Source organism: Pristiophorus japonicus, chromosome 6 (genome assembly GCF_044704955.1).
Source record: "Pristiophorus japonicus isolate sPriJap1 chromosome 6, sPriJap1.hap1, whole genome shotgun sequence".
In the NCBI taxonomy this organism is placed as follows: Eukaryota; Metazoa; Chordata; class Chondrichthyes; family Pristiophoridae; genus Pristiophorus; species Pristiophorus japonicus.
The window spans coordinates 257264713-257287304 of record NC_091982.1 but is presented as its reverse complement, the minus strand read 5'-3'; the positions used below and the strand labels follow the sequence as shown (position 1 = coordinate 257287304).

At 42.7% G+C, this 22592-nt stretch overlaps 1 protein-coding gene across 1 annotated transcript in view; it reads right to left on the bottom strand.

Moving 5' to 3' along the window:
- Window positions 1-22592, bottom strand: part of LOC139266304 (collagen alpha-4(IV) chain-like) — a 367140-nt gene continuing 344548 nt past the window's right edge. Inside the window, exons 36-43 of the mRNA XM_070884125.1 lie at window positions 21888-21962; window positions 19421-19528; window positions 16052-16159; window positions 13201-13272; window positions 12630-12758; window positions 10089-10196; window positions 2475-2633; window positions 1-227 (exon numbers count right to left, since the gene is read on the bottom strand). Coding sequence (XP_070740226.1) covers window positions 1-227; window positions 2475-2633; window positions 10089-10196; window positions 12630-12758; window positions 13201-13272; window positions 16052-16159; window positions 19421-19528; window positions 21888-21962 — 986 coding nt within the window. The remainder of the gene's footprint in view (window positions 228-2474; window positions 2634-10088; window positions 10197-12629; window positions 12759-13200; window positions 13273-16051; window positions 16160-19420; window positions 19529-21887; window positions 21963-22592) is intronic.

Sequence of the window (22592 nt, the reverse complement as noted above, 5' to 3'; positions counted from 1 at the left end):
TCATACTATTCTCATATAAATATTGAATGCAATATCTGAGGAGTCTGATGCTTTTATTGTTATATTATTCAAATTAAATTTGCATCTCAAGTTCAGAAAATGATTGAAAGGTAACTGACCTGGAGGTCCTTGTGGGCCTGGACAACCACGTTCACCTCGATCACCTGGAGCTCCCAATGGTCCAACAAGCCCAGCGAACCCAACGTACCCCTGGTCTCCTGTTTCACCTTAGTAATAAGCAAGAACAGAGGATTGTAACTGTAGTCTGCATTGTGCAATATGAAATAAAGTACAATAATGTTGGTCTTTAAAAACAATGTTCAAACATGCGAGAGGCCAGTGGAATGTGAAAGTTCAGAAGAGTGCGGAATTCAGAATTAGGAAGGATTCAGCCTTCAGGTGAAGTTGGACAGGCGTTTTTTAAAATTCTGTAATTAATATTTGTGTGAAGTGACTAAGTGGAGTTTGATTTTGCTGAGAGTGTGGTGCTATTGGGAGTTCAGGCCAATAACTTAAACACAGACATTTAATAGTGCAGGGAACCCTCATGATGTGTGTAGAGTTCGATATAGCAGTCTTCATTGATCCCCACTGTTTACAGGGACAGCACATAAAAAGAAAAGATTAAAGGATGGATGTAAAATGAAGTTAGGTGGAGATATTAAATAAATATTTTGATCATTTTTTTTTACAAATGATGGTGAAAGTGAGGATATAGGTGCATTACAGGAGGATATAGAACAGTTGTCACAGATAATTGTAGAAGAGGAATTGGTTCTGAAAAGACTCAAGATGGATAAGTCACCAGACCCTGACAACATGTGTATTAGACTGTTGAATGAAACCAGAGAGGAAATAGCAGAGGTTCTGGCCACAACTATTCAAACCTGCTTCAGTGTGCAAATTGTGCTGGTGGACAGGAGAGTAGCCAATATAACATCTCTGTTCAAGAAGTGAGAGAAGGATAAAGTGGTTCACTATAGTCCAGTCTAACGTCAGTTTTGGGCAAATCCAGAATCTATGATTAGAGATACAATTAGTGAGCTTTCAGAAACGTATGGTCAATCATGGATGGCCAGCACGGATTTGTTAAAGGCATATTGTGTTTAGAATTTGTCAAAGAGGTTTTTGACTGATTGGGTAGATAAAGGGAATGCAATATGTGCAGTATATGTGGATTTTCAACCTCCATTAATTAGAAGGTGTCTCAGGCTTGTAAGAAAGAAATCAGGTATATGGTACAAGAGGAAAAGTAGCATCATGGAGAGAAAGTTAGTTGGAGCCTAGAGTTAGTGTAAATGGTTGTTCAGATTGAAGAATGGTTAGAAGTGGTATAATACTGGCATCAGTGCTAGGTTCACTTTTGTTCTTGGTGTAAATAGTTGATTTGGATTTTGGCATTGGGAGCACATTCTCAAAATTTGCTGACGACACAAAATTTGACAAAGAGCGAGGAGGACTGTAAAAGGCTTCAAGGCGATGCAGTCTATTAGTAGAGCGGGGTGACATGTTACAGATACATTGTGGATAGATGTGAGGTAATACCTTTTGGAAGGAAGAGCAAGGAAGAGGAGTATATACTCAATGGAAAGATGCTGAAGGGTGTGAATGACAACATGGGATTCAAATACACAATTCCCAACTGCAGGCAAATAAGGCCATTAGGAAGGACACAATATTTTGGGTTTCATAAATAGCAGCATAGCGTACGAGGGTAAAGAGGTAATGGTACATTTATATAAAACATTGGTTAGGCTACAGTTAAAGTATTGTGTGCAGTTTTGACTGTCCAATTAAAGAAAGAATAGAGAATTATAGTGAGCATACAGTCCAGTGATGAAAAGCTATAGTTATGAGGACAGACTTGAGCTAATAGGATTATTTCCACTAGAGCAGTGAAGCCCAAGAGGAAATTTAATTGAGGTTTTTTAAATTATGAAAGTTTTGGGTAGCCTGAATCGGGAAAGACTATTTCCTCTGGTTGGAGAGTCAAAGATGAAGGGAGTGTCAATTATAAAGTGTTACTAAGAGAATGAGGAGAGGGGTAAGGAGAAATTTGTTTATTCAGCAGCTTATTGGAGTATGGAATGCTTTGCCACAGGGAATGCATGAGGCAGAGAACATTGCATCTTTTCAGGGAAATTTGGAGAGATATTTGAAACAGCAGAAGATATGAGATTAAGGGGAGAGAGTGGGGGACAGTGGGGTTACACAGACATGATGGGTCAAATGGTCTTATATGCTGTAAACATCTACAAGTCTGTGGAAAAAATAAAATGTATCATATTTTAATAAAATTACAATCAACCTTCAGAATCTATCGTGAAAGGAGGAATTATTTGTTTGCAAAATTTCTGTTTCTACAAACCATCTAAGGTTTAGTGGGAGTCAGCATTGCAGTTCTTAGCATTTGGGTATTCTTGTGGCACAGGCCAGTATCAATACATTACTGAAAAGTCAATTGAAACATATACCTTTTCGATCTTGCGGCCCTGGAGGGCCAATACATCCAAGCGGGCCCTGCTCTCCTGGTGGCCCCTGGGTGCCACTTCTACCTGGTGTGCCTGGTTCTCCAGGATCCCCTTGGAATGGGATGGAGGGGATCCCTGGGTCACCAGGAAAACCAGGAGGACCTGCAAAAGAAGACAAGATAACATAAAAGATCAGGCAGACAATCTGAGAGAGTGAAGGCAATGTAAACTCTACTGATCCCATGTAATACCGCTAGGTAGGATCCACCAATTGCATTTGACAAGAATTGTGCTATAATGCAGATCTCCTTCTGGCTACTGAGGTAGAGCCTCTTGTGCCTCAGTCCTGGTCTCATTACTCTGCCACTACCGATTGCAGCACTGTTACAAAGCGATAGAAAGTGTGTAGTCCACACTCATTGGTAGAGTCACTGGGTTCAATTTTGGCCCAGCTTGTTTTTCGGCGCACTTACCGGAGATGCGCCGCTTTTCTCCGTTCAGGAGTGCGCCGAAAAATTTCCTTCCCACTTTGGCCGCTGTCCGGCCTCCTTCCTGTGATCATGCAGCATGGCTAGTCGAGTTGGGGGTGCAGCCAGCATCCTGCGCCGAAAACAGTGCCAGGACGTCTGCACATGCGCAGTGGATTGTCTGCGCATGCGCAGTAGCTCCTTGCCCAGCCTCTCCGTGTGCTCGCTGCAGCCGCTGTGTGGGACCCAATGCCGGCCAAATGTTAAGAGTAGGGGTATGGAATGGCAATTGCACGGACTGCTTAGTTCCATTTGGTTGGAAAATGCCTATTTATGGACTTAAATTGGAAAATACATTGCTTATTGGGGAGCTGTGTGTGCATTAACAGGTGATGCAATCAGTTTAAGTAGCATGTTTCTTTAGATACCCACGTTGAAAAGCCTTAACCCTACTTTGGTAAATGCATCGATTTGAAGTTTTAATCACTTTAATCTTAGAAATCTCACCGGGAGGCTACTCGGCCTCATCCAGGCAGGAGCACTATCAGTTCTCCTGCCTTCCCCTAGCCCAGGCCGAGTGGCCTCCCGCACCGGCCGGCCCACTGCTTTCCCGGGCTGAGTTTTAAGATGAAGATAGGACTTCAATTTTTGGTCTGTTATTGAATTCTTAGAACTTTTTGTTTGCAAGGTTTGGTGGTTTGTAAGGCTTGGTGCTTTAGGTACAGGTCCTCTCCACTTTCCTTCCCGCCCCTATCCCAGGCCGAATGGTCTATGATCTACCTACCTGCACCAGTTTCTTTAGCTCTCCACAAGGGTTTTCTGAAGTGGCCACATACGCTGGCCTAAGATTTGGAGTAACCATTAGCTGGCCAAAGTTGCCTAAATGGGCGGAACTGGTGTAGGTGGCTGCTAATGCCCCCTTTTGAGACAAAAAAACTAAACTAAAAAAGTCGTAACTAACTCACTTGCACTGAGTGCAAATTGATTGTGGAAAATGGGGATTTTTAAATTACGCCAGAAAAACCAAGTTACTCCAAAAGAAACAACAACACCTGGCCAAAATTGAGCCCATTATTAGGAGTAAGTGAACATAAAGCCTGATGTCGCAGTACTGAGCAGGGATCCCCAGCCTCTGAACCATTCCAGTGCTGACCTTGTTCTAAATCGTGGGGTCAGCTTTTAAAAATAACCATGGGTGATGCCGAGTGCAGCTTCTGTGTCACATGGGAGTACTGCTCTGGGGGCAAGGGGGTTGGAAATTGACAAATGCAGCCTATAAAAAGCCTTTAATGGCTGAGGAGATATGGCAGCAGGCCGGAAGAGCAGCTGGTAAGTCTCGAGCAGTTTGAAGAACGGAGCGGACTGTAACAGGTGGCTCATGTGCGATTTAGGGCACTTCTAAAGAATCTCTTCAAGTGGAGGAATGGACAGAGGTGCAAAATCTGAGCAGGGTATTGCAAGAAGGCAGAAAGAGCGCACAGTGTTAACAAGGCTGAAGCTCACGGTGGAATGCCACAAAGGTGAGAAAGACTATTGGGTGCCTATGGGAGGAAACCTCAGGAGAGTGTCTCTCATGCCACGTGGAGAGAGAGAGAAAGAATTGCATTTAATATAGCGCCTTTCACGACCACTCGACATCTCAAAGCAATTTACACCCAATTAAGTAATTTTTGAACTTGTAATCACAGAATTGCAGATTAGTGGCAGAAAGGTGCAATGACCTGGAGGGAACAGGCAAGGTACCATACCGGGCACTCCCTCTTTTTTTCCTTGGGTACCATGGGCACCAACACACTGCTCAGCATCTAAAATGAATAGCTGCATAAGTCATCCTTCATACTGCATTGTGGTTACGGGCTTCACTAACCCTGTATGAGCTGGCAGAAAGATTTAGCGTGGCTCACAATTTCACAGCCACAGGCAAAACTGTCTGGACAGATGATTTTGACTACACACCCTCATCTAGTAGCTGGCATAGTTCCCCCATTGCCTCATTGCAGAAGCACACTCTTCTCACACAGAGCTCCACACTGAGATCTTCATACAATCTGTGTTGCCTGTAAGGTCTTTGGGAGGATGCATGAGTAATATTTTGTCGGGCACATTATCGCTCTCAATTCACTAAGAACATAAGAACTAGGAACAGGAATAGGCCATCTAGCCCCTCGAGCCTGCTCCGCCACTCAACAAGATCATGGCTGATCTGGCCGTGGACTCAGCTCCACTTACCCGCCCGCTCCCCATAACCCTTAATTCCCTTCTTGGTTAAAAATCTATCTATCTGTGACTTGAATACATTCAATGAGCTAGCCTCAACTGCTTCCTTGGGCAGAGAATTCCCCAGATTCACAACCCTCTGGGAGAAGAAATTCCTTCTCAACTCGGTTTTAAATTGGCTCCCCCGTATTTTGAGGCTGTGCCCCCTAGCCCGACCAGTGGAAACAACCTCTCTGCCTCTATCTTGTCTATCCCTTTCATTATTTTAAATGTTTCTATTAGATCACCCCTCATCCTTCTGAACTCCAACGAGTAAAGACCCAGTCTACTCAATCTATCATCATAAGGTAACCCCCTCATCTCCGGAATCAGCCTAGTGAATCGTCTCTGTGCCCCCTCCAAAGCTAGTATATCCTTACTTAAGTAAGGTGACCAAAACTGCACGCAGTACTCCAGGTGCGGCCTCACCAATACCCTGTACAGTTGCAGCAGGACCTCCCTGCTTTTGTACTCCATCCCTCTCGCAATGAAGGCCAACATTCTATTCGCCTTCCTGATTACCTGCTGCACCTGCAAACTAACTTTTTGGGATTCATGCACAAGGACCCCTAGGTCCCTCTGCACCGCAGCATGTTGTAATTTCTCCCCATTCAAATAATATTCCCTTTTACTGTTTTTTTTTCCAAGGTGGATGACCTCACATTTTCCGACATTATATTCCATCTGCCAAACCTTAGCCCATTCACTGAACCTATCTAAATCTCTTTGCAGCCTCTCTGTGTCCTCTACACAACCCGCTTTCCCACTAATCTTTGTGTCATCTGCAAATTTTGTTACATTACACTCTGTCCCCTCTTCCAGGTCATCTATGTATATTGTAAACAGTTGTGGTCCCAGCACCGATCCCTGTGGCACACCACTAACCACCGATTTCCAACCCGAAAAGGACCCATTTATCCCGACTCTCTGCTTTCTGTTAGCCAGCCAATTCTCGATCCATGCTAATACATTTCCTCTGACTCCGTGTACCTTTATCTTCTGCAGTAACCTTTTGTGTGGCACCTTATCGAATGCTTTTTGAAAATCTAAATACACCACATCCATCGGTACACCTCTATCCACCATGCTCGTTATATCCTCAAAGAATTCCAGTAAATTAGTTAAACATAATTTCCCCTTCATGAATCCATGTTGCGTCTGCTTGATTGCACTATTCCTATCTAGATGTCCCGCTATTTCTTCCTTAATGATAGTTTCAAGCATTTTCCCCACTACAGGTGTTAAACTAACCGGCCTATAGTTACCTGCCTTTTGTCTGCCCCCTTTTTTAAACAGAGGCGTTACATTAGCTGCTTTCCAATCCGCTGGTGCCTCCCCAGAGTCCAGAGAATTTTGGTAGATTATAACATGTGCATCTGCTATAACTTCCGCCATCTCTTTTAATACCCTGGGATGCATTTCATCAGGACCAGGGGACTTGCCTCCCTTGAGTCCCATTAGCCTGTCCAGTAGTAGGTCACTTGACCCTTCAAGTCTGCACCGCCATTCAATGTGATCATGGCTGATCCTCTTTCTCAACACCATATTCCCGCTTTTTCCCCATACCGCTTGATGCCCTTTATATTCAAAATATATTCAAAAAGGAGTCAATTCACTAAATATATTCAAAAAGGAGTTAGATGTAGTCCTTACTACTAGGGGGATCAAGGGGTATGGCGAGAAAGCAGGAATGGGGTACTGAAGTTGCATGTTCAGCCATGAACCCATTGAATGGTGGTGCAGGCTCCAAGGGCCGAATGGCCTACTCCTGCACCTATTTTCTATGTTTCTATGTTTCTATCATGTTCCTCCTCCATTAAACTTGTAAGTAAGACAATACTCATTAGGAATCCCACACCTGGTACTCAGAACTTATTACTATGTATGGGCACAGAAATAACCCAGGGATCTCGCACCCTCAGTATGTTAGTGGCATAGCCAGCTCTATATAGGTGCAAAGCACAAATAAAGACACTTCAAAAGCTGTTCTGTAACTATCACACCTCACGGTTTCTTCAGACTGCAGGCTCAAAACCAGAGCATTCTGCCAGTCTCAGCTGAAGTTGGCAAAAGTTCACCATTTTTAGCTCATCATTTACCCTTTATAAAACCGGTTAGGCCTCAGCTGGAGTAATGTGGCCAGTTTCCAGGCACCACACTTTTGGAAGGATGTCATGGCCTTTGAGAGGGTGCAGAGGACATTTACTCGAATGGGACCAGGGATGAAAGACTTCAGACATGTGAAGAGACTGGAGAAACTGGGGTGTTCTACTTAGAGCGCAGAAGCTTAAGAGGAAATTTGATCAAAATCATGAACTGTTTTGATAGAGTAAATAAGGAGAACCTGTATCCACTGGCAGGAGGGTCGATAACCAGAGGACACAGATTTAAGGTCATTGGCAAAAGAACCAGAGGTGACATGAGGAAACATTTTTTACACAGCGAGTTGTTATGATCTGGAACGCACTGCCTGATAGGGCGGTGGAAGCAGATTCAATCGTAACATTCAAAAAGGGAATTGGATAATTATTTGAAGGGGTAAAATTTAGTGGGTGATGGGGAAAGAGCAGGCAGGGAAATGGGACTAATTGGATAGCTCTTTCAAAGGGCATGATGGGCCAAATGGCCTCCTTCAGTGCTGTATCATTCTGTGATACCCTTAGTGCAAAGGATGCGCAAGTCATGGGTTTTGCTGCTCCAACGCTGCTGCTCCTCTTTAGCATTTATTTTAATGCTGCACCAGCAGCAGCGTCGGGCAGACGTTGAGAAGGCCCCAGAACGACAGTACTGCCATCACAGGACGGAAACCCGGTGGAAACGGGTCCTCCCCTAGAATCCTCCTCCAAAATTGCTGCTACGCTCATTTTACATCCCAAACTTGGCAAAAAAAGTGCAAGTAGGTTCGGGCCCGAGGAACAAAGCCCATTTGTGTTTCCAAATCTCCAGCAGAGGGCAGCAGAACAACAATGGCCATTTTGTGGTTCACAGAGAAATGAAGCTGGAGCACTGTAGCATTATGGAGAAATATATCTGTATGCAAAAGTTCTGCTTATGTTATATCGCAAATATGATGCGTAGCCCACAGCCCACTGTGACCATATATGCGTGCCATCACTAAGATCGCCTACTTTCACCTCCGTCACAGCGCCTGACTCCGCCCCTGCCTCAGCGAGAGGGATGGAGTACAAAAGCAGGGAGGTCCTGCTGCAACTGTACAGGGTATTGGTGAGGCCGCACCTGGAGTACTGTGTGCAGTTTTGGTCACCTTACTTAAGGAAGGATATACTGGTTTTGGAGGGGGTTCAGAGACGATTCACTAGGCTGATTCCGGAGATGAGGGGGTTACCTTATGACGGTAGATTGAGTAGACTGGGTCTTTACTCGTTGGAGTTCAGAAGGATGAGGGGTGATCTTATAGAAACATTTAAAATAATGAAAGGGATAGACAAGATAGAGGCAGAGAGGTTGTTTCCACTGGTCGAGGAGACTAGAACTAGGGGGCACAGCCTCAAAATACGGGGGAGCCAATTTAAAACCGAGTTGAGAAGAAATTTCTTCTCCCAGAGGGTTGTGAATCTGTGGAATTCTCTGCCCAAGGAAGCAGTTGAGGCTAGCTCATTGAATGTATTCAAGTCACAGATGGATAGATTTTTAACCAATAAGGGAATTAAGGGTTACGGGGAGCGGGCGGGTAAAAGGAACTGAGTCCACGGCCAGATCAGCCATGATCTTGTTGAATGGCGGAGCAGGCTCGAGGGGCTAGATGGCCTACTCCTGTTCCTAATTCTTATGTTCTTATGTTCAGCTCACCTGCTGCTGAAATCCCCATCCATGCCTTTGTTACCTCTAGACTTGACTATTCGAACGCACTCCTGGCCAGTCTTCCATCTTCCATCTTAAACTTGAGGTCATCCTCAAAACTCTGCTGTCCTAGCTCGCACCAAGTCCCGTTCACCCATCACCCCTATGCTCGCTGATCTATATTGGCTCTCGGTTAAGCACGCCTCAATTTCAAAATTCTCATCCTTGTTTTCAAATCCCTCCATGGTCTCACCCCACCCTATCTTTGTAACCTTCTCCAGCCCTACAACCCTCCGAGATATCTGCGCTCCTCCAATTCTGGCCTCTTGCGCATCCCCGATTTTAATTGCTCCACCGTTGGTGGCTCTGCCTTCAGCTGTCAAGGTCCCAAGCTCTGTAAAGCCCTCCCTAAACCTATCTGCCTCTCTCGCTCTCTTTCCTCCTTAAAACCTACCTCTTTGACCAAATTTTTGGTCATCTGCCCTAATATCTCATGTGTCTCAGTATCAGATTTTGTTTAATAATGATCCTGTGACGCACTTTGGGACGTTTTACTATGTTAAAGGCGCTATATAAATATAAGTTGTTCTCATTGATGTCACCAAGTCACTGTGAGGAATGATTAAGAGAATTACAGAAGTGCTTGAGGTTGTACACAAAAAAACTGCTCCTCAGCTGCTTCTCACTAGTCATTCTAAAGCATAAAACATAGTAACTAGTTACATGTCATAGCAACTAGAGAAAATTAAAATAGACTAATAAGTGTACAAATGCAATTTAATTTTAACCAAAGTCGTTAGGCAGGGAACCCACGGGATTGAGTGAAACAGTGGTTTTACACCTCGCCCAATATTACCCTCCATTGACTTCAGTAAAGAGTCAAATCGGGCGGGATGTAAAGCCAGCATTGCGCATGATCCCGTCAGTTTCCCGACAGGCGGGTTATATTAAAATTGCCCCCCATCTTTTTAAGAGGTAATTAGTTGGTTGACTCACAGTGGTGTCAAAGCCCACACCAAAGCCAGGTGAAATTAGTATAAAAGCTTTCATTAAAGTGTCTGCATGGTTACTATCTTGGCAAAAGCTCTCATACCTGGTGGACCATCAAATCCTGGTGGACCTTCACTTCCTGGCGGTCCAGCTGATATAATACTGCAAGGTGGTCCTCTCAGGCCCGGAGCCCCTGGTGCCCCTCGAACACCTGTCATTTCAATGCAAATTTATTGGACATGTTAAAATAATGGTCCTAGTTATTAAAGTAGTTTAATACAGTTATACCATTATTATAGATTTTGTATTTTGACAGAGTATATTCTAAAATACAGTAATTGATAAATATATTGTTTGCTGAAAGAGGAACTGTAGTTTTCTAAATTGCAGCGTGATCCTACATCTTATAAAAGGAGATATTTATTCAATGAATGGCATCTCTCACTTCTTCCCATGTTTTACACTTTAAGTTAGGAACAGCTGAAGCCCCTGAATCTTTGTTATCTTCTATTTTGCTGACTGCATTGATCAGCTATTCAGGGATCCAAGAGAACAACTTTTATGGTGCACTGAACAGCTATTCAGGGCTCTGGGGAGCATTTTCTACAATGCACTGATGAGCTATTCAGGAGTCCAGGGAGCAGGCGAGCTTCATATCGTATATGCACTGATTGGATGTCATGTTGGGAGAGATAACTGGAGAAAAAGTACATTATTGAAAGGGACTAGAAATCACCGCAGTAACAGAGAAAGCACCAGAAAAAGCCAGGGAAAATGAGAGAGAGAGAGAGAGAGAAAAAGAGAGATATAGGGAGAGTAACAGAGACATGGAGTGCGTAAAAAAAAAGTTACTTCTATTGACCTGATGAAACCCAGGATTCTGGAAGTGTGCCATCCTGGCCTTGGTATTTGGGCAAATGAGGTAGGTGACCCTGCTCAGAATATAATTGGGAACTTCTGCCTTATGTGTTATCTTGTGTCCATGGAACACAAGTCAAAAGGGAATTGCACTGGACACATTACACTACTCTATGTGTACATTTCTGAATTGTCCATGGGGAAATGTATGTCCCAGACAATCAAGAAGAGATCACTCCTTCAGCATTTGTCTATCATAATCTGGGGTGGTAGGGCACAAAGCAGCCCTTACAAAAATGGCCAAACATTCTGAGCCAGCCCTGCTTTACGGCTGGAGCAAGACATTTTGTGCAGAATTAACTTAATGCAGTGACACCATGAGGGGAGAATTTTCTCTACAATTCAGTCCATCTATAGTTAATTCTCGCCTTAGCGCAGCAAATATTCTGCAATGTTGGTTTTGCACAAATTTTGGGAGGGAGTTGCGAAGAAATAAGTCTGATTTAAGCAAAAAAGATAGTCTCTAGGTTAGCCATTTCACAATGTCACTCACAGAGAAATTCTACACAAGTGCTTGTTAATATATGGATAATGTGCATAATACTTGAACACAGGAAGAGTTAGATATACTAGTAAGTGATCGCATTTCACTCTTTGCGCATTCAGATGATACAACAAGCAGCAGAAACAACTAATGTAGGCAAAGTAATTTTCTTTAATAACTAGAACTCACAAATTGGATCTCTATAAATGTAAGTGCTCACCTGGAGAGCCTGGAGACAGTTCACACAGGCCATGACCAACCAGCAGGAGGTATTAAGGATTGATGTGATGGTATTAGTCAGAGACAAATGCAAACATGCAAATCAAAACAAGAATTAATACAACATGACAACAGGTTTCTTATCCTACAACATGAACATGAGAAGGTGACAAGGCACATGAAGACAACAACTGGATGAAACAACACGAAGCAGTATTAGATCTGGCCATGTGTCCAAGTATCCAATGGAGAGTGTACGATCTTTCTACTGATTGGTATTAGAATTGATCATGTGTCCAATGGACAATGTTAGAACTGGTCATATATCTAAGTCTCCAATCAATGGTTGACATTCTAATTCTAGTGTTAATTAAACTAGATTGATGTGTGCACGGATACTTTGTCCAATCAAAGCAACTATCCAAAATATCTCTAAGGTGGAAGAAGATTAAAGCTTTTCTTACCCCGCAAATTACTTTAAAATCTCAGCAGGCCTCCCTATGCAAGTACAACCTGCCTTTTTGAACTGTGCTCCTGTGAGTACCGTGCTCAGTTGCTGATACATTCAACACGTCCTCTGTTGACAGGCATAGCAGTGCAGATCAACAGGCAGGCCAGAAGACCCAACAATCCTTCTATACCCTTACCTAGCCTTACCTAGCACACGATTTTAAAAGCACTGCAATGCTTCTAATTGCAATTATAACAAGCCTGTTGGAATTTTGGTTGGAGTCCATGCAGGGAAATAATGAGGCACAGGAAAAATAACACAAGAGGGAAAAGCCTACCAAACACTTTCAGGAAATGCAGGAAAAACAAACCTCAAACAGGTACAATTGTTTGCCCAAGTAATATTTATAAAAGTAGTTGAGGTGATGGAGGCAAAGCATACTCTAACTTTTGTTGTTTATTTCAGTAATGGAGCATATTGTGCCTTCAGTTTAAGGCACTGGGCAGCTGAGCCAGGCAGTACTCAAAGGGAGATTGAAGAGCTTGATCCTGTAAGATAACGTACTTTCCTACCTTCTGATCCTCGAGGTCCTGGACTGCCCACTGGGCATGGAATAGAACTTCCTGGAAGTCCGGGAGCCCCCTTTACACCTTTTGATCCAGCTGATCCTGGTGATCCCGATGGTCCAGGTTCACTAGGTCCTTTTTAATTACAGGATTGCAGCAATATTAATAAATCATGCGACAAGTCACAAGATAAAGTGAAATGTACAATCAAAAGATAATTAAAGCCCTTGCATTAGACAGCAACAATGGAAAGGACCTGGACATGATTTTATACAATTAACACGGAGTTTTTCTAAATGTGTTTGGTGTGTGTGTTCACAAGATGGTGCTGGTGTGATGGGTATCTGTCTTGAAGAGACGGTCTTTCGGTGTGATTTCTATTTTGCCCGAGAGATTACATATAGGTGTTAAAATGAGTGGTTTGTATCTGTATCCAGGAAAAAGTATTTCAGTGCAATTACCTGGAAGAGATGATATTTGTATGTTACTGGTACCTGTTTCAATAACTTGGTTAGTTGGATTGAATAGTTGTTGGTGCAATGTTTAAAAATATACATAATAATTATGTAGTCTTTACCTGGAGGTCCGTGAGTTCCTTTTTGTCCTTGCAATCCATTTAGACCATTTAAACCAGGTGATCCAGGTTGACCTAGAGTAAAGGGGACATTCCAGTCACTTGTTTGTACACCCAGCAGATTCACTTTTTTTCAAGGATTACGAAATATGCCACTGTTTATATTTCCAGTTGAAAATAGTTATAGTATTTATGTCTCAGATAAAGAAGATCAGCACTTATAACATCAGACAAACTATAATTTATCTATACAGAATAAACATTGGATTATTTTGCAGTGGGTGTTTAGTATAGGTTGGGAATCTGTTAAATTTAGGTGTTCAGAAGATTCACGCCAAAGATTTGATCGAATATCTCACAAACTGGCACAAAAGTCTCCTCATATCACTCAAAATGCTTTCTCCTTTTTTTTAGCAGCTATTTTTGCCCCCAGCAACTGAAATTCCTAATAAAGGTGATGAACCAAAAGAAACTCCACTACATTGCATATTTCAAAATAACACGATTAAATTTATTCACTGAATTAGCTTTTGTGTCTTAATACCCTCAACGCTGCTGTAATGTGCCTTGGGATGTTTTACTACGTTAAAGATTCTATATAAATGTAAGTTATTCTTACTACCTTCATTGAAGCTTTTCTCTGAAGGCCTCACCCTCTCTCAAAATTTTGGACCGACATTTGAGATTTTGACCCAGACTCTGTGAGCTGAATTTGATTATGCAGTCTGAACATGTGCAGTGTATCTAAATTCAGATAATGCATCAGTATTTTTCAGCCAGCCTTACAGATGGAATATTTTCTTTAGTTTCCAACACTTTCCACTCAGTAGCTATTCTACAAATAATTTTGAAAAACAAGGCGGCAAATTTCAAAAACTTATTGAGGTAAAATTTATATTGACTGCTTTAAAAAGAGTGGCCATGGTTTATTGATGTGTAAGAGTGACAAAATGAAAGGGTTCTGATCACACGCATGTTGTAGCTTTTGTTTAATGTTCCACAAACTTCAAAAAGTGCATTCAACTGAGATAGAGAGCGAGCAAGAGAAACAGAGAGAGATTAAGGGTGAGGGCCTCTCACCACTCACTCTTGGAGGGAGTGAGTGAGGGGAAGGATGAGTGGGAGTGAATGTAGGGGAGTGAATGGAGGTCATGAAAGTCATAACAAAGCAAGGGGAGGATACAAATGTTGAGCAAGTAGTGCAAAGGGAAATAGTTAGAGGCAGTGCTGGGATTGAGGAGGTGGTAGTAATGGAAAGGGTTGAAGACGTGATGGGAAAGGGGAGTTGGGAAGATGCATGAGTGATTGGCAGAGTGGATGTGAAGCAAACTGCTGAAAAGTATACTTCACCACAATCCCCACCCCAAATACAGCCTTCAGCCTTTCCCCGGCCACACCATCTACCAGCCGAAAGGACAGAAAAAAAGATAAAGAAAAAAGTGGACAGATAGAGAAGCAAGATAGTCAAGGGGGGAAATGAGGGACAAAAACAAAAGAAGACAGAAAAAACATAGTAACATGAAGATATGACAGACAGGTAAGAGAGTGACCGTATTCTTCAACTTACCATCTGCAATGAATAATGCATTGATACTCACTTATGTATCACTTGACTCTTCATTGGATCCGATACAGACAAACCCCTTCCCAACTGAAGCTCACCCCAACTAAATCACCATCAAAAAGGGACACATATTCTACCAGCAACAACATCTGTAATCATTAAATGATTCAGTATTGGTAGCCATTTATTTCTCAAAATTGTATTTTTGCAGTGGAGTATAACCTAATGTGATTAAACAGTTGTTTATGAATTTCTCAAAAACATATTCTCTGAATTTAATTTTGATACAGATAGCTTTGATTGTGTCCTGCCTGGTGTATGCCTCAGTGGCGGAAACAACACTGGTGTTCATCTAGCGAGGTTGTACTTAGTCCCATCCACTCGATGTGCCTCAGTCTCTTTGAAACAAAAATAAACAGGGACTCCAACTGAGAGACCAGACACAGTAAAACAGAGCTTGTATATTTTGTGTAGTTCTGAATTTATGAAGTCGACTCCAGGATATGATCATTAGAGAATCTTACACTGGAAACCTCTTCTTACAGGTTTGAACATTGTTTATAGTAATAAAACTTTCAGATTGTTAGTGTAATGTATTTGCTTCATGGATTCTTTGCTTGAGAATTTATAGCAACACATTGCTATTAAGAACCAGTTGGTTTATTAAAATAGGTTTAACAATCACACAACACATTATCAGGTCATCCACCAGGCTCACAGCCACATGCCTCATCGTGGATCCCCTGAACCCGATGGGCTTGGGTTTAATTGAGTCTTGTGAACATCATGTGACTGGCTAAGCCACTCCCAACTCAACAACTCTTTTGGGGACACAAAATAAACATTAGTTCAAGTGCCCCCCAATCTGGGGGACACTCCAGACACTTTTCAACTGCCCCTTTTTTTTTTAATATTTTTTTTTGGGGGGGGGGGGTTTTATGGGTTTTTTTGTGATTTATTTTTGGGGGGGCATTAAAACCATATTTTTACAAGTGCCCCCTATTAAAGGGGAGGGGGACACTAAAACTGGCAATTAAAACAAATTAAACTTTAAAACATATAAAATCAAATTAAAATTTGGTTGCCGGGGGTAATAATGCACTCCAGTCCCTCCGGCGTCCACCTCTCGCAGAAGGCCGCGAGCGTACCGGTGGACCCAACTCAACAAACCTGTGCGCATGCTCACAGGTGCATAAATTACAGTTAGTACTGGTCCACTTTCTCAAACAACCACTATTGAAATAGCCACTAAAATGTGCTTTTGGGTCCCACTGTATCTCCACAATTTACCTTTGGAACCTGGTGGGCCAGGAGGTCCATCAGATCCTGGTTGTCCTGGGGTACCGGGTAATCCTGCTGGTGCTGGGCGCCCCGAATCTCCTGCAGGTCCTTGAATACCTTATGGGATCAATCACATAAGAACATAAGAAATAGGAACAGAAGTAGGCCATACGGCCTCTCGAGCCTGCTCCGCCATTCAATAAGATCATGGCTGATCCGATCATGGACTCAGCTCCACTTCCCCGCCCGCTCCCCATAACCCCTGATCATTTAAGAAACTGTCTACTTCTGTCTTAAATTTATTCAATGTCCCAGCTTCCACAGTTCTCTGAGGCAGCAAATTCCACAGATTTACAACCCTCTGAGAGAAGAGATTTCTCCTCATCTCTGTTTTAAATGGGCGGCCCCTTATTCTAAAATCATGCCCTCTAGTTCTAATCTCCCCCATTAGTGGAAAAATCCTCTCTGCATCCACCTTGTCAAACCCCCTCATAATATTAGAGAGTTTGATAAGATCCCTCTCATTCTTCTGAATTCCAATGAGTAGAGGCCCAACCTACTCAACCTTTCCTCATAAGTCAACCCCCTCAACTCGGAATCAACCTTGTGAAACTTCTCTGAACTGCCTCCAAAACAAGGATATCCTTTCGTAAATATGGAAACCAAGACTGCACGCAGTATTCCAGGTGTGGCCTCACCAATACCTTATATAACTGTAGCAAGACTTCCCTGCTTTTATACTCCATCCCCTTTGTTTAAAGGCCAAGATACCATTGGTCTTCCTGATCACTTGCTGTACCTGCATACTATCCTTTTGTGTTTCATGCACAAGTATCCCCAGGTCCCACTGTACTGCAGCACTTTGCAATCTTTCTCCATTTAATTAATTACTTGCTCTTTGATTTTTTTCTGCCAAAGTGCATGACCTCATACTTTCCAACATTATATTTCATCTGCCAAATTCTTGCCCACTCACTTAGCCTGTCTATGTTCTTTTGCAGATTTTTTATGTCCGCCTCACATATTGCTTTTCCTCCCATCTTTGTATCGTCAGCAAACTTGGCTACGTTACACTCGGTCCCTTCTTCCAAGTCATTATGGAACAAGTTGGTCATGTGACCATTTTGAACATGATTTCTAACTCTTGATTATGCCTGTGATGTAACCATATGCCCAATACACTGCTACACTTCCAACTTAGCCCTCTACATCATGCAGTCCACTCTCAGCATGGGCTGACTACTTGTCTTTTCCCATGGAAGTGAGTTTCCTACTATCAATTCCATAGAGGTAACTAGATATTTCTTCCAAATGCAAAAATTCTTCTCTGGTTACATCATAGTTTATATAATTAATGACAGACCTTTTAGGCCTAACATGTAGCACTGCTTTTCTTGTGTCCAACCTAATTACATACTATGAATAAAGGAGAATGTCACTATGCAGCTGTTGGAACATTTTCCGTATCCTCATTCCTCACGGCCCCCTTCCCCTCGCCTGTTGTTTCCAGATGCAGAGTGTGGAATTTAAGCAGACAATGCTGTAGCCATGATCGATGTGGCTTTTGTGTTTCCAAGCTGCAGACAACTATGATCATTTCTTTTTGTGAAGCATCCTCCGTATGATGCTGCGACTGAGGTGTCATCTTACATTTTCCTTTTTCACCAATTGCATTGTAGTTCTTGGACATTATGTGTCACCGTGGATACAGTGGTGTCCATCTCCTAACTGGGGGCGCATGGGATTGGAGGTAATATGTTAGAATAGATTGATAATTGGAATATAGATTGAGGATTGGTTAAGAGACAGAAAATAGAGAGTAGGAATAAACGGGACATTTTCCAGTTGGCAGACTATCACTATTGGGTACCACGAGGATCAGTACTTGTGCCTCAGCTATTTACAATCTATATCAATAACTTAGATGAGTGGACCATGTGTAATGTATCCAAGTTCTCTGCTGATACAAAGCTAGGTAGAAAAGCAAGTTATGAGGAGGACATAAAGAGGGTGTAAAGGGATATAGACCAGTTAAGTGAGTGGGCAAGAACATGGCAGATGGAATATAATGTGGAGAAATGTGAAGTTATCCACTTTGGTAGGAAAAATAGAAAAGCAGAATATTTTTTAAATGGTGAGAGATTGGGAAATGTTGGTGTTCAGAGGGACCTGGGTGTCCTTGTACAAGAGTAAATAAGTCTTACTACAATTATACAGGGCCTTGTTGAATCCAGACCTGGAGTATAGTGTACAGTTTTGGTCTCCTTACCTAAGGAAGGATATACTTGCCTTAGAGGGAGCACAGAAATTGTTCACTAGACTACTCCTGAGATGGGGAATTGTCCTCCGATGAGAGATTGAGTAGACTTGGCCTATATTACCTAGAGTTTAGAAGAATGAGGAGTGATCTCATTGAAACATCTAAAAATCTTGAGGGGCTTGACAGGGTAGATGCTACGAGGATATTTCCCCTAGCTGGGAAGTTTAGAAATAGGGGTCACAGTCTCAGAATAAGGGGTCGGCCATTTAGGACTGAGATGAGGATAAATTTCTTCACCCAAAGGGTTGTGAATCTTTGGAATTCTCCACCCCAGAGAGATGTGGATGCTCAGTAATTGAGTATATTCAAGACATAGATCGATAGATTTTTGGATACTAAAGGAATCAACGGATATGGGAATAGTGCGGGAAGGTGGAGTTGAGGTAGAAGATCAGCTATGATCTTATTAAATGGTGGAGCAGGCTCAAGGGGCTGAGTGGTTTACTCCTGCTCCTATTTCTTATGTTCTTATGTTATGTTCTTATAACTGTTCTTCTACATCTCGCTATTCCCCTGACAGATTCTCTCTGAAATCGGACCTTATAGAGCTACATAAGATACTGAACTATTTTCATTGGAACAGAGAAGGCTAAGAGGAGATTTAATAGCAGTTTGTAAAATTATGGATTTGGATTGAATAGAGAAAAGACTATTTCCTCTGATTGGGGAGTCAATGAGAAGTGTTCATCAATTGTAATCTCTCGCTGCGACAGTGAATAAATAGCCTAAGACAGATGATTGCTGGAGTATTGATTGCTTTGCCGCAGGGTGTGGCTGAGGCAGAGAACACTCTATCTTTAAGGGAAAATTGGATAAATATGTGAAGCAGAAGAAGATACAAGTCTATGGAGAGAGAGAGTAGGGCAGTGGTATTTGATTTTTATTGTTCTCACTAAGAGCTCGAGAGCTATGATGGCCACATGTGCTGTAAACTTCTTTGGTTCTTCATCCAAACCCATCTTATAATCTGTACATCTGACTGCCACACTGATCACATGTAACATATCGATCAGCAACAGTTACTGGTTCAGTTGTTCATTGTAAATGGCTATCAGTACCTGGAAAACCCGGCATCCCTGCATCACCATGGATTCCCTTCACTCCAGGTGCACCTGTCCTTCCATCAATACCAGAGGGGCCAGGCTGGCCTGGGAGCCCATTGGCACCTAACAAAGGAGAAATAGGAATCATTACTTGCACCGTGATTTGAAAGTGCTGTAGGCGGCATCGGAAAGTTTACTGTGCACAGAAGTGTGTTTTTGTTTATATTACTGTTGAATGTAGATTCATGGAAAGAGAACAAACAGATCAGAGACCACACAAGATGTTATTCAACAAAATTAGGGCTCATGGGATTGGGGGTAATATATTAGCTTTGATTGAGGATTGGTTAACGGGCAGAAAGCAGGGAGTAGGAATAAACAGGTCATTTTCGGGTTGGCAGGTTGTAACTAGTGGGGTAACGCAAGGATCAGTGCTTGGTCCTCAGCTAGTTACAATCTATATCAATGACTTAGATGACAGGACTAAGTGTAATGTATCCAAGTTTGCTGATAATACAAAGCTAGGTAGGAAAGTAAGTTGTGAGGATGATGCAAAGAGGCTGCAAAGGGATATAGCCAGGTTGAGTGAGTGGGCAAGAATATGGCAGACAGAATAAACTGTGGAGAAATGTGAGGGTATACACTTTGGTAGGAAAAATAGAAAAGAAGAATATTTTTTTCCTTGTACATGAATCATAGAAAGTTAACATGCAGGTACAGCAAGCAATTAGGAAAGCAAATGGTATGTTAGCCTTTATTACAAGTGGAGTTGAGTATAAGAGTAAAGAAGTCTTACTGCAATTAAATAGGGCCCTGGTGAGTCCACACCTGGAGTATTGTGTATAGTTTTGGTCTCCTTACCTAAGCAAGGATATACTTGCCTTCGAGGGAGTGCAACAACGGTTCACTAGATTGATTTCTGGGATGAGGAGAGATTGAATAGCCTATGTTCTCTAGAGTTTAGAAGAATGAGAGGTGATCTCATTGAAACATGTAAAATTCTATAGGGACTTGACAGGGTAGATGCTGGGAGGATGTTTCCGCTGGTTGGGGAGTCTAGAACCAGGGGCGACAGTCTCAGAATAAGGAGTCGGCCACTCAGGACCGAGATGAAGATAAATTTCTTCACTCAAAGTGTTGTGAATCTTTGGAATTCTCTAACCCAGAGGCCTGTGGATGCTCAGTTGTTGAATATATTCAAGACAGAGATAGATAGTTTTTTGGCTACTAAGGGAATCAAGGGATATGGGGATAGAGAGGGAAAGTGAAGTTGATGTCGAAGATCAGCCAGGATCTTGTTAAATGGTGGAGCAAGCTCGAAGGTCAAATGGCCTACTCCTGCTCCTATTTCTTACGTTCTTATGATATAGACAGAACATCCAAAATAACTAAAATAAAAACAGAAAATTCTGGGAATAAAAACTGGTCTGTCAGTATCTGGACTGGTTACACACCTGAAACATTCACCTGCCTTTTATAGATACTGACAGGCCTGGTGCATGTTCTCACCATTTTCTGTTTTTTATTCAGTTTTCCAGCATTTACAATTGTTTTCTTTTTATTTATTAAATAGCAGATTAAGTATGAAAAATGGTTAAATATTTCATAACCATGTATTACATTTCCTCGTCACCGGTTCATGGCATTACTGCAAAACTAGTGGTTATGGTACTGGACTAGCAACCCAGAGGTCATTGAGTTCAAATTCATCTGTGATACTGAACTTTCAAAAGCTGATCATTTTTCTAAGCAACACAAAATGACCATGGAAGCTTCTGTCAAAACCCCAACTTGTCCTCTAATGCCCTACAGGGAAGCGAGCCCTACCTGTTCGGGCCTACGCGTGACTCCAGTCCATCACTGCGTGGTTGATTTACTGGAGTGGGTTTTGTAAGCGGGGGTCTGGGTGTGCAGGGGAAAGAGTTTAGGTTGGGTCCCACATGCTGTGCAGTCACAGTGTGTTTTTTTTTCCCAGTAGGTTCCCCCCCCACCACGCATCCCCCCCCCTCCCCGCGATTGCGGGGTGTGTCCAGTGATCACGGGGGTGAGGGCTTTGGATCCTGGCGGGTGGGGGGGTGTGGGGGGAGGGGGGGATGGTTGGAAGGCGGGCAGTGAAGCACGTAAGCTTGATGGGCTGGGAGGAAGCAGTCCTGCTGCATCTGGCCCACAAGCAGTGATGTTAAGACACATACCTCTTGCAAGAAGCAGTCCTTGCCTCCCTTTAGGTTAAACCTGTAAGATTGGTTAAATATGAGGCATGCAGCCTCATTATAATATTTACATGGCCAACTCTCCTGCTGGGACTGGATTGGCTGCTCGGCCCCTGCCCCCCACTATCCCATCTCTGTTAAATCTGGAAGTGGGTGAGTTGGGTTCGGTTTTGAGATTTTAAATTTTCACATCTTGTTGTCGAAGGACAGTGCTCTAACCCATTCCTGCACCTAGCAGTGGAGCTTCTGATTCTTGAACAGGTACACTTTACCTGGCTCTCCAGGATCACCAATCTGCCCTTTTGTTCCAGGAAGTCCCCGGAGAGGAATAGAATCACCTGAGTCACCTGTTGAAAGAAGCATTGGAAGATTGTAATATAATGGGTAATAATAAATAACATCAGGCTAAACTTGTGCTTTGAGAGGCAATTATCTATTTCTTCATTCATTGTACTGCTGTGTGTATTGTACTCCTTTAAGAAAAGTGCACCTCCAGCTCTCATTTCAAATCTCATTTCAAAGTATTGTTAAATATCACCTGTCTTCCTTTATTCCCCGCCCCAACCCCTCCCTCCCCCCATCCACCCTTACTTTCTCATGTGAATTTTTATAAGAACATAAGAAATAGGACCAGTAATAGGCAGTTTGGCCCCTCAAGCCTGCTCTACCATTAAAAAAATCTTCCACCTTCCCGCGCTATCCCCATATCCCTTAATTCCCTTAGTTCCCAAAAATTTATCGGCCTCTGTCTGGAATATATTCAACGACTGAGCATCCACAGTCCTCTGGGGTAGAGAATTCCAAAGATTCACCACCCTCTGAGTGAAGAAATTTCTCCTCATCTCAGTCCTAAATGGCCAAACACTTATTCAGAGACTGTCATCCCCAGCTTGAGTCTCCCCAGCCAGGGGAAACATCCTCCCTGCATCTACCCTGCCAAGCCCCTTACAAATGTTATATGTTTCAATGAGATCACC